The 11,719-nt window shown below is 43.8% G+C and overlaps 2 protein-coding genes across 5 annotated transcripts; one reads left to right on the forward strand and one right to left on the reverse strand.

Annotated features, from left to right (window-relative positions):
- Positions 1-1,615: 1,615 nt before the first annotated feature.
- On the reverse strand, positions 1,616-6,362 carry LOC112260872 (dol-P-Man:Man(5)GlcNAc(2)-PP-Dol alpha-1,3-mannosyltransferase-like). The gene is given in 10 exon segments (XM_024436240.2): positions 1,616-1,822; positions 1,967-2,111; positions 2,315-2,391; positions 2,592-2,797; positions 4,083-4,203; positions 4,563-4,723; positions 5,109-5,256; positions 5,452-5,551; positions 6,053-6,075; positions 6,077-6,362. Coding segments are annotated over 10 exon segments (1,287 nt in total). The 5' UTR covers positions 6,235-6,362; the 3' UTR covers positions 1,616-1,674.
- LOC112260871 (mitochondrial ubiquitin ligase activator of nfkb 1-A) lies at positions 6,361-9,780 on the forward strand. Of its 4 annotated transcripts, none has more exons than XM_024436237.2 (6): positions 6,361-6,447; positions 7,458-7,633; positions 7,953-8,040; positions 8,216-8,336; positions 8,537-8,768; positions 8,958-9,779. In XM_024436237.2, the coding sequence occupies exons 2-6, from the start codon at positions 7,517-7,519 to the stop codon at positions 9,453-9,455; spliced, it is 1,056 nt and encodes a 351-aa protein (XP_024292005.1). In that variant the 5' UTR covers positions 6,361-6,447; positions 7,458-7,516; the 3' UTR covers positions 9,456-9,779. The 4 variants fall into 4 exon arrangements, with proteins under 4 accessions (XP_024292005.1, XP_024292006.1, XP_024292007.1 ...); XM_024436238.2 differs by having other exon boundaries at positions 6,363-6,447; positions 7,476-7,633; XM_024436239.2 differs by lacking the exon at positions 7,458-7,633 and adding an exon at positions 7,666-7,765 and having other exon boundaries at positions 6,407-6,447; positions 8,958-9,780.
- Positions 9,781-11,719: the final 1,939 nt, after the last annotated feature.

The following is an 11,719-nucleotide window of genomic DNA, read 5'->3' on the forward strand; positions in this document are numbered from 1 at the left end:
AAGAAATTTGTGGAGTGGTTGAAAAATGAATTAATGACTCCAACCTAAGTGTATGTAAACTGACTCCAACTGTATATCAGCAAACAAATATGAACATTAAACTCCGCTACACATAATCTATGGCAGCACATTAAAAGAGTTCATACTTAAAAGGTACAGTTCGGTATTCATATTAAAAGGCACAGTTCACCAAAATATTAACATTAGCTCGCTGAACTACCTCTATTCTTAGACTAAAATAACTTCAGTGCGTGTTGACAAGGGGTAGGCGTAATCTAGGTACAGGAAACTGGCCTTCTATTTAGTCTACTGCACACCACACTGAAAACCAAACTATTATAATTTTGTTTTAACAAATCGACAGAACCTTGATTGTCAACAGCTTAGTTTTGCATGGTCATATTGTTATATGAAATGCCATTTATTATGTATTAGCCTATAGTAAGCCTTGTGGTAGCTAGGCTACGTCATTCCTATTGTGCCCAATGGGTGGTACCAAAAGCTTATTGCAGTTCAATTTAAAGCTTCATTAAAAAAAAACATAGAAACCATCTTCAATATAATATGCCATTTAGCAGATGCTTTCATCCAAAAGAACTGAGTCATGCATACATTTAAAAAAATATTTTTTTACACATGGGTGGTCCCTGGAATCGAACCCACTATCTTGGCATTGCAAGCGCTATGCTCTACCAACTGAGCTACAGCAAAGCAGGATGTTTACGTCAACAAATAGTCCAGTAACAGAAGTTCAGACCAGCTGATTGCCAGGATGAGGAACTACTGTACTAACAGTTTGACTGTTCTCTACTATCACCAAGACCAGTGATAATACTTAACAGGACAAATCATAGGCTAAAGGCAGTTTCTCCATAAAAAATACATACTGGAAGTAAGAGACCCTTACTTAAGATGTCTTATCGACAATACAGCAAAGCATTCAGCATTTCTCCTCACAACGAGACCCCAACCTAAATTAGATTTAATTCTTTAACCTGAGAATCCTAATTGTTTTCGGGCCTCCTCCCACCCCACGAACCTTCCACGTGCAGTCTCACGCTGTACCTCCTCCCACCCCACGAACCTTCCACGTTCTCACGCTGCACCCCACGTTCCACGTCAGTCGCTGTACCTCCTCCCACCCCACGAACCTTCCACGTGCAGTCTCACGCTGTACCTCCTCCCACCCCACGTTCCACGTGCAGTCTCACGCTGTACCTCCTCCCACCCCACGAACCTTCCACGTGCAGTCTCAGTCTCACCCCACGAACCTTCCACGTGCAGTCTCACGCTGTACCTCCTCCCACCCCACGAACCTTCCACGTGCAGTCTCACCTTCCACCCCACGTTCCACGCAGTCTCACGCTGTACCTCCTCCCACCCCACAACCTTCCACGTGCAGTCTCACGCTGTACCTCCTCCCAACCTTCCTCCCACCCCACGTGCAGTCTCACCCCCACGTGCAGTCTCACGCTGTACCTTCCCACCCCACGAACCTTCCACGTGCAGTCTCACGCTGTACCTCCTCCCACCTGTACGTTATGCTATACATTAGCACAGAGCTACAGCGAGATGGGCAAGACGTGGTGAAGGGTGAGAACCAGCCTGGGGTGAGAGCAGGGTGGAGATGGTCGACCAGACCCCTACGACAGGAGGGTCTCCTAGGGGAAAAGCTCACTTGCTCTTGGTCTTCTCCTCTACCCGGGGGGCGAACCACAGGGAGAGCAGCATGATGAGATGGCAGACATGGAGGGCTGCTGAACTGTGTGTCGTAGAAGGGTAGGTGTTCCACGACAGCTCCACCAGGCCGAGGATCAAAACCCTGTCCACAGAAACACCACGTTAGACATAACAGAAGAATACACAGTGACAATAACAGGTATTTTGACCCATCTAGGCTCATATTTTATGGTTCCTAATTCTGCTCCCAACATTGTAGCCAAAGGTGTGTCCCGCCCCCTCTTACCTGAGTAGGTGAGCCAGCTTCTTGACTCCTCCGCTCCAGAGAAGGAAAGGTAGGGTGTGGAAGTACCAGACGTAGAACTGGTAGTGCAGCGAGCGGCTGAAGCACATGCCGATGAAGTTAGACGTGAAGAGGATCAGCACCATCTGTGATCGGCTGTTAAGGTCTAATATAATTGGCTTTTGGAACACTTTAACCCACTAATAACCATCTTTAGTGATATACTAGACCCTGGCACTTTATGGCCATAGAGACAGACCTAATAAGATAAGAGTTAGAGATCTAGAAAACACCACAATGGTACAGTGTTTCTACTCATGACTCCAGAGACACAGACTGAGGAAAGGATATGATCCGAGGTGAGTTTCTGGGCAGGGTTGACTCGCTTGCCTGGCTCCTTCAGCAGTTCCATGATGCTCTCTCCAGGCCTGAGGGGAAAATTAGTTGGTTTAATAAAATCAGAAAGCATGTCCCGTAACAACAAAAAGCAGATAGCCAGACTCAAGCATTGGTGTGCTTGTCAGTTAGGCTGTGTGGTTCATTTTAGGCTACACTAGTGGCCAATAATTTCATGCTGACCATGAAAATATCTAATCCTAGTGATAACCTCAGTAGCCACATCTCTCACCTCTTCCAGCGGCGCAGGGCAAACAGTAGCAGGGCTAGCAGGTGGGCAGCCAGGAGCACCAGATGGAAGTAGCGACTTAGGAAAAGCCACTCAGGCAGGAAGCGCCAGTTCACTGTCCACTTGAACATAAACTGACGACCCAAGTCAAAGGCCCGGGTCATATAGCCAATGGGATTCTCCATCAGGAAGGGTAGGCCCAACAATATATGTGATAGGGAGAGAAGTGCGGGGAGGTGGAGTAAAGATGGACAATGAACAGAATGGAAATTGAGTAGGAAAAACCTGATTGTCCTCACAATGTGGAGATGGGATGGAACTCTGGAGACAAGAAACATATCACGACGTGGCCCTTTTGGGTGTATACCGTGAGCCCAGACATTACATCATGGAACTCCCCCTTTTCTACTCTAGTATAAAAGCCACTTCCAACCAAATTTACATTAGTTCAGAAAACATGAAGCGGTAGCTACATGTTGAAATGGTTGGCAACTCTGCCAAAGAGACCTACAGTAATGGCTATCGCTCTAGAGACCAAACGCTGGTGTGTGAAGTGATTTAAACCACAACTCTACCAGAGGACAAGATCAGAAAACAAGGAGCTGTCGTTACATGTTGAAAGGGTGAAGAAATCTACAAATTAAAAGACCAATTATTCAGGCTGCAGCCGTTTAAATACTTTAGTCTGGTAAACGCATCCGATCTACGAACATTTCCAAATAGTACTCTGAAGTACCCATTATAACAACCTACAACGCCGACAGACTTTGATCTCTGGTGGACAAACCAGAGGCTTCCTGTCGACTATCCATCAGACGGACCGGCGATCTCAGAGAGGGACAGCAAAGGCATACACTCGTAAATATGTCAATTGCAATTTATTTTCAAATAAGCGGCTGTTCATGTTAGAAGTATTAGCATTTCATGAGCGTAGTTATCCACTGTATTACAGTGAATCCTCTGAGTTTCCCACTCTCGAACTGACCCCACCCCTTTCCTTTGTCTACCAAGCCGGCATATCAGCTTAGCCCACTAGGGACATTTCTATCATGTCAGTAACCAATGTATGACCTATGTGTGTGTGTTTATGTAATTCTGTGAGTAAGTTACTTAGTGAATAAATAATTAAGCCAATTTCTATATCGCTGATTCATGATCTGTGTTAGGGTTCGTGCAGATATCCAAGGGTTTGCGAAATTCAGGAATGAGACTGACGAGGTAATAATACATTAATAAGTGACTAATAAATAAGGTATTAAAATATCTGAAGAGTTTTATATTTGGGAAATTGACACTATAAACAACATTTTCCCATGGTGCCCCAACTTCCTAGTTAATTCCTATTCCGTGATCCGTTGAATTATGGAATAATTACACATAAAAAATTGATTTGATAATATATAGTCTTCAAATTTAAAGATAGTCAATTCTACAACATGCATCTGTGTCTAAAATCGAAATGTAACAGTTAAATCAGATGAAGGAAGTCCTAACCTGGATGGCAGCACAGAGAGAGAGCTTGGGTATGGCCCTCATCAGGCCAAACTCAGACAGCAGGAGGAAGAGGAGGCCCGGGGCAAACAGGAGCACGTTCATCTTCACAGATACTGCTAAACTGTCCACAACAAAGGGAGAGGAAGTTGTCATTCACCATGTGACGGGACAACGTAGCCATAGATTTTGAGTTGGGCAACTCAGTTCTGCCAATCTAAATTAAGAGTGCTATTGTGTCCCATAGCCTGCATTTAGACAGGCAGCCAAATTCTGATCTTTTGCCCTATTGTTGGCAAAAGAGCTGATCTGACTGGTCAAAAGACCAATTAGTGAAAGAAAGATCAGAATTGGGTTGCCTCTATAAAAAGCAGCCATATTTGCCCACACTGAACTGAACCAAGCTAAACTTGAACTGATCTGATCCAGGTGGAACTAAGCTGAGATAGGCTCCAGTTGTCCAGGACCAGGGTTCATACTTGCCTGTAGAGGCCACAGCCCAGAGTCCAGCGGCCGTCCAGGAACAGATTGACAGCCCCGAACATCATCATCATGGCTACAGGGTCGTTGAAAAGACGCAGGACGAAGATGGAGTGGATCCGGTAGGAGGCACAGCACACAAAGAAGAATACGTAGGGAGGAACCTGGGCCCAGATTCACAAAACACTTCTTACGCAAAAACTTAAGCTTCTTAAGAAAAGAAAAATAAGTTCATAAGATAGTTTGTAAGTGCAATTTTTCAACAATATCTTAAAAGATTGAATGATTTTCCAAGAAAATAACTTCAGAATGTTTTGTGAATGAGGATTCTGGAGAGGGCAGACAAACAGACAGGCAGGCATCTTAAGAAAAGTGAATAGCCTTTTACAGTGCAGGATTTTCTCATGCAGAGATTGTCATCGGAAACTGAATATTCCAGTTCAAACTGGTTTAAGTAACATAATTAAGTTGGGACTTGATACTCTAATATTGAGAGAGCAAATTGTAGATAAAGACTGTTCTCTGGGTAACTATTTAGACCTAGCTGACCTTCTGGATGCGGTGGTAGATCCTGAAGACGAGCAGCAGGGTGAGCAGGTAGAAAACAGCAAACAGGTACTGGGCCAGGCGAATATTCACCCCGTGGTTGGTGATGTAATACAGCGCTGTGAAGGTATACACAAATCCTGCTGGGTATCTGGAATGGTAGTTTCCGGGAGTGAGTTTCAAGACTGATTTAGTCCACGTTAAGAAATGTTACAATGCAGGTACACAAACACAGACTCAGTTGTAATAATTGGTCATGGGGTTCAGTGATGAAGGCCAAAGCTGGTCCTGGATCCTGGTTCCTTAACTTATAAAGTGCCAGCACAAATAGGTTAGTGGAACTTACACCAGCGGGCCTGTGCCTCCTTTGAGCTGGGTGTAGTCGTAGGTGCCGTTGATGACTCCCTCTACCTCATCCATATACGCCTGCCAGTCGATCTCTGTGTCTGCATGAGAAGACATTCACCAATGAGTGACAGGTGGCATTTGCAATAACTTGGAAATATGCATTCAACAAACTGGGTTGTGAAAGGTACCTAAAGAATCAGGTGACAGAACAATCAGCAGGAACTAACGTTACTGCTAAGAAAAAAATAAATAAACAAGAGGGAAATTGCAGGAACTGTGTCAAAAGTTCAGTAGACTAGATTAACAAACTACCATAAAAGTTCAGTAGACTAGATTAACAAACTACCATTGTTGCTTATCTTACACATTCTTGTGCTGGCAACAGAAATTGGCACAACTTTTGAAAACATATTTCATTCATACTAGGCAACATCATCACTAGGAAGGGAACGTAATCAAGCTGTGGCTGTAAATTCACTTTAACAAGTGGCACTACAGAGGCTAGCTGGCAAACACTAGCTGTTAGCTAGCGAGCTACGTTCATTGCAATGCAGGGGCAAGCTAACTGGCTAAACTGCTAGCATGCTACTAGTACTTACATGCTACTTTTTGGATGACCCATGTTTATTCCGATCTCCAGGAACCACAGAACAGAGGCGACCAGTATTGTGTACTCTGCCTTGAATACGATCAAATGTTTCTCCTGCCATAGTGTACGAAGTGGCGCCCACACTCTAGACCGTGGACCAGGGGACGACTTTTTCCTCACACCTCCTGCCATTTCGACCAAAGACAGTACCAAATATGCTTTTTTTTTATGTTAAAAAAAATTAAATAACTGATAATATGTGACGGGACTTATGAGTACCCCGTCACATGATTCAGGAAAGCTTCACCCGAAGATGCATGGTGGCTTCAAGGAAGTGGTACATGTCATATGACCAAAACAAAAATAACCATTCTTCCGGGGATGATAACTTGAGCGGTTTCAAAGGTAAAACATGACAATACTGATTGATTAAGTTCAATTTGACGTATTGACCGTTGCAGAAGAGTGCACAAATACTATTGTCATGTTATGGTCTGACTTTTGCGGACATAGACCACATTTATGACTAATCAAATAAGATGTTTTAAAGGTCAATGGCAGGTTTTCCAGCTAACTAAACATTTGCTAACCACCTGTGTAATGTTTATTTCTAGCCTCTCAGTGAGCCAGCCATCAACTTTAATTTGTACTTTTATTATTTATAAGTAGCTAGCTATATTAGATAGCATAATGTCAATGTTCAAAGAGATATTTCGTTACATGTAAGATCTGTGTCGGCTAACGTTACATCAGAGAAATGGCTTTACTGGTTCATATGTATTTAAACTACCGGTTGTTCTAATGAGTTAGTTTGGCCCAAAATAACATGGTCAACCCTATAATTGTATTAGCTAATCACCTAAGTCAGTAATTGGTATTTGAATTCAAACACTCATCATATTACATAAAACATCTAGAAAGAGATAGGTAACATTGCCCCTTTTATATAAAAAAAAACAGCTAAAAAATGCCACCTACCGATTTTGTAAATCATCAATGAAGTAAAACTATTTTCAACTTTGTTGTGCTTGTGGGTGAAGGCAGTGAATATGTAAATAGTCATAATTTATCTGACTGAATCAGTGTAATACTAGAATTGTTTGAGATCAAGTTTCTTAGACTGTAAAGTTTGGGTTATATAACCCAATCATATGTGAATAACCCAACATTTTGTGACTCTTTGTATTCTGAGTAGCCTAATGCAGTTTACTGTCAAAGTGCTGAACAGAAATAGCAACCAGCCTTGTGCCACTTTGATGTCATACAGAAAATTATAGACATTTTCAAGCATTTCACTGAAAATCTCAAAGAGAATCCGGCAGCTGCAGATTTAATTGCAGCTTGTCAGAGTGATGCGTGGGCATCTTGCATTCATGCTAAAGAACCTCCTTCATGTTACATCACATGTTTGGCAGTCTGTTTCTGTACTGTAGCCCTATTACAAGGGAGGTGAGAAGAGAGTGTGTTGGGGGGGATGGAGGAGTTTCCAGTGAGGACGGTGGAGGGGCTGTGTCTAGGCACCAGCTTGGCCATATCAGGCCTCTTCTTCTACATCTACAGGAAAAAGAGGAAATCGGTGGACAAACTCAATGTTAGTAGCCTGCCCTGTTTCTATTCCTTCAGACTACGGCCTAGATTCAATCCGTATCGCTGAAGATCCACGCTAAAGCACAATCAACATTTTAAAGGCAATGTTTCAGCGTTCGCAGAGACTGCATTCACGGTAGGCTACACGCTGCATGTGTCGGCTCTAAAGGAAATTACCTTTAAATTTCAATTGCGCTATAACAAGGATCTTCCGCAATCCGGATTGAATAACATTGTAAACAGAGTGCAAAACCCTGATTGTTTTAGGAGACATGAGAATTTCCATAGGAATGACAGGCTTTTCTTTTTGCTTGTCGTTTCAGGAGGCACCCCACATGAATTTGGATGGGAAACTGGCAGACCTTTTGAATGTGACACCGGGAAAGTGTCTGCAGTATGTTGTCATCGAAGGTAAAGTTATTTGTGTGAATGGGTAACATTTCCGAATGTATCACTATGATCATATTATTATGATATTGAGTGAAACCTATTCTCTCTCACCTACGTAGTTAGTGTAATTAATGGCTCTATCCATTGTGTGTGTGTGTGTGTGTGTGTGTGTGTGTGTGTGTGTGTGTGTGTATAGGAGCAGTGCAGCCTGTGGGGGAGCCTCTAAGGAGTCAGTACCAGGAAGGCAGCGTAGGGGTAGTGCAGAAACTCATGCTAAGGGAACACAAGCTGGTGTGGAACAGCCTGGCCCACACCTGGTAGAAACACTCTTGACTGACACTCCTAATATCATGTGAAAGACTAGTTTAATCTGTATCCTCATTTTGTTATCAACTGTAATATGACTAGGAGCATCTGACATTTAGTCTCAGCAGATATACATCACTAATTATAACCTGTCATATCATATCACCACACAAAACACCTTACTCACTGTGCCCCCCCCTTTCCTGTGTAGGATGGACAGTGAGTGCGTGCTGCACCAGAGGGTGAATACTGTGCCCTTCAGCCTGGTGGGGTCGGACCAGGCCAACGTGAGGGTGCTGTGTCCCCTGGAGGCCTCAGAGCTGAAGATGGAGATCCTCCATGAGAAGTTCCACCAGGCCACCTACGGTTTCACCGACATCGTCGGACAGTACCTCAGTGGAGAGAAACCCAAAGGCCAGCTGGAGACTGAGGAAATGCTCAAGGTGAGATTTAGTTTGGTTTGATCATTTTACCACTGATAAATTACCTCTTACATCTTCAATCCTAAAATTCCACAATAACATCCCAAAACGTTCCATTGTGTTTAGGATGAGGTCACCACTATTGCCCCTGAATAGTGCTCCAAAGAGCATGAATAATCCTGACTAATTTGTGTCTGTCTATATTTCCAGGTTGGCGCTACTCTTACAGGTGTAGGCGAGCTCATCCTGGACACGGACCGGGTGCTGAAGCTCCGCCCGCCCACCGACGGCTCAGAGTACTTCCTAAGCACAGCAGACTTTGAGACCCTGCGGCTGGAGCAGGAAGACCAGGCGGTGGTCTGGCGGGTCCTGGCCTCTGTGTTCGCCCTGGCCGGGGCCGCCGTCCTCCTCTGGGTGGGCTGCCGCTACTACCGCAGCCTGAGGGTTTGCTGGGAACAGGAACGTCTGAAGAGGGAGTTTGAGACACTGGGCGCCGGGGGGTCTGGGGCTACACAACAGGGGTCTAGGGAGCAGGAGACGCCCCTGGAGAATGACTGTGTGATCTGCCTGACCCAGCTCCGTAGCTGTGTGCTACTGGACTGTGGGCACGTGTGCTGCTGCTACAGCTGCTACCAGGCCCTGCCTCAGCCCATCTGCCCCATATGCCGGCAGGCCATCAACAGAGTGGTGCCCCTCTACCAGGCATGAAGCCCAGCCAGGGAGAACAAATCAAAATCAAATGTTATTTGTCTCATACACATGTTTAGCAGATGTTATTGCGGGTATAGCGAAATGCTTGTGTTCGTAGCTCCAACAGTGCAGCAATATCTAACAATTCACAACTATACACACAAATCTAAAAGTAAAGAATGGAATTAAGGAATATATAAAAATTAGGATGAGCAACGTCGGAGTTGCATTGACTAAATACAGTAGAATTAGAATACAGTTGAAGTCGGAAGTTTACATACACCTTAGCCAAATACATTTAAACTCGGTTTTTCACAATTCCTGACATTTAATCCTAGTAGAAATTCCCTGTCTTAGGTCTGTTAGGCTCAGCACTTTATTTTAAGAATGTGAAGAATTGTTTATTTCAGCCTTTATTTCTTTCATAACATTCCCAGTGGGTCAGAAGTTTACATACACTGCTTCATTGTTGGGATGGTGTTCTTCAGGTTGCAAGCCTCCCCCTTTTTCCTCCAAACATAACGATGGTCATTATGGCCAAACAGTTCTATTTTTGTTTCATCAGACCAGAGGACATTTCTCCAAAAAGTATGATCTTTGTCCCCATGAACAGTTGCAAACCGTAGTCTGACTTTTTTATGGAGGTTTTGGAGGCTTCTTCCTTGCTGAGTGGACTTTCAGGTTATGTCGATATAGGACTCGTTTTACTGTGGATATAGATACTTTTGTACCTGTTTCCTCCAGAATCTTCCCAAGGGGCTTTGCTGTTGTTCTGGGATTGATTTGCACTTTTCGTACCAAAGTACGTTCATCTCTAGGAGACAGAACGTGTCTCCTTCCTGAGCGGTATGATGGCTGCGTGGTCCCATGGTGTTTATACTTGCATACTATTGTTTGTACAGATTAATGTGGTACTTTCAGGCATTTGGAAGTTGTCTTGTGTCTACAAAATACTTTCTGAGATCTTGGCTGATTTCTTTTGATTTTCCCACGATGTCAAGCAAATAGGCACTGAGTTTGAAGGTAGGTCTTGAAATACATCCACAGGTACACCTCCAATTGACTCAAATTATATCAATTAGCCTATCAGATGCTTTTAAAGCCATGACATAATTTTGGGGAATTTTCCAAGCTGTTTAAAGGCACAGTCAACTTAGTGTATGTAAACTTCTGACCCACTGGAATTGTGATACAGTGAATTATAAGTGAAATAATCTGTCTGTAAACAATTGTTGGAAAAATGACTTGTGTCAGGCACACAGTAGATGTCCTAACCGACTTACCAAAACTATTGTTTGTTAACAAGAAATTTGTGGAGTGGTTGAAAAACACATTTTTAATGACTTTAAACTTCCGACTTCAATTGTACATATGAGACGAGTAAAGCAGTATGTAATCATTATTGAAGTGACTAGTGTTCCATTATTAAAGTGGCCAGTGATTCCATGTCTATGTAAATGGTGCAGCAGCCTCTAAGGTGCAGGGTTACGTAACCGGGTGGAAGCCGCCTAGTGGTGGCTATTTAACAGTCTGATGGCCTCGAGATGGAAGCTGTTTTTCAGTCTCTTTAATGCACCTGTACTGACCTCGCCTTCTGGATGAGGGCGGGGTGAACAGGCAGTGGCTCGGGTGGTTGTTGTCCTTGATGATCTTTTTGGCCTTCCTGTAACATCGGATGCTGTAAGTGTCATGGAGGGCAGGTAGTTTTCCCCCGATGATACATTGGGCAGACCGCACCACCCTCTGGAGAGCCCTGCGGTTGCCATACCAGGCAGTGATACAGCCTGTAAAAGTTGTTTGTTCCATCAGAACAAAAAACACAAGCCGGCGCACACCCAGATTTTTGTTTTCCTATGGAGGTGCTGACTAACGGCAAATAAAAAATAAAGAGAGTCACACACTCCACATATAAACTCCCAGTCATTTATTGGGTAAATCCCCAATGTTTCGTCCTCACTTCTTCTTCAGGAAGACGGCACAGTGATGCTGAAACGTTGGTCCATCAGAACAGACATATATATGTGTTCTGATGGATGGAAAAGTTGGGGGGTGTTGTTACCTGTTCTATAGAAAGACAAGGTGATAGAATGGAGATTGGCTGTAACTAAGGCCTAATGAAGATTTGTCTACAGAGAGGTGGAGGGAAAGAGAAGATGGAAGGATAACTGTGCTGTGATGTCAACACAGTGGGCACCATAATTATACACTTCTGGAGAACTGAGGAGAGGCCTAACACACCCGACTAGTTAAACGCAAACACACCCTGACTAGTTAGACCCTAA

The sequence above is a fragment of the Oncorhynchus tshawytscha genome, linkage group LG10, assembly GCF_018296145.1.
Source record: "Oncorhynchus tshawytscha isolate Ot180627B linkage group LG10, Otsh_v2.0, whole genome shotgun sequence".
NCBI lineage: Eukaryota > Metazoa > Chordata > Actinopteri > Salmoniformes > Salmonidae > Oncorhynchus > Oncorhynchus tshawytscha.

Bases quoted from the DNA above. Each gene is read 5' to 3' on its own strand.
- LOC112260871 (XM_024436237.2), top strand. From the start codon at position 7,517: ATGGAGGAGTTTCCAGTGAGGACGGTGGAGGGGCTGTGTCTAGGCACC. The intron at 7,634-7,952 runs GTTAGTAGCCTG...TTGTCGTTTCAG, and splicing joins AATCGGTGGACAAACTCAAT to GAGGCACCCCACATGAATTT. The intron at 8,769-8,957 runs GTGAGATTTAGT...CTATATTTCCAG, and splicing joins AGACTGAGGAAATGCTCAAG to GTTGGCGCTACTCTTACAGG.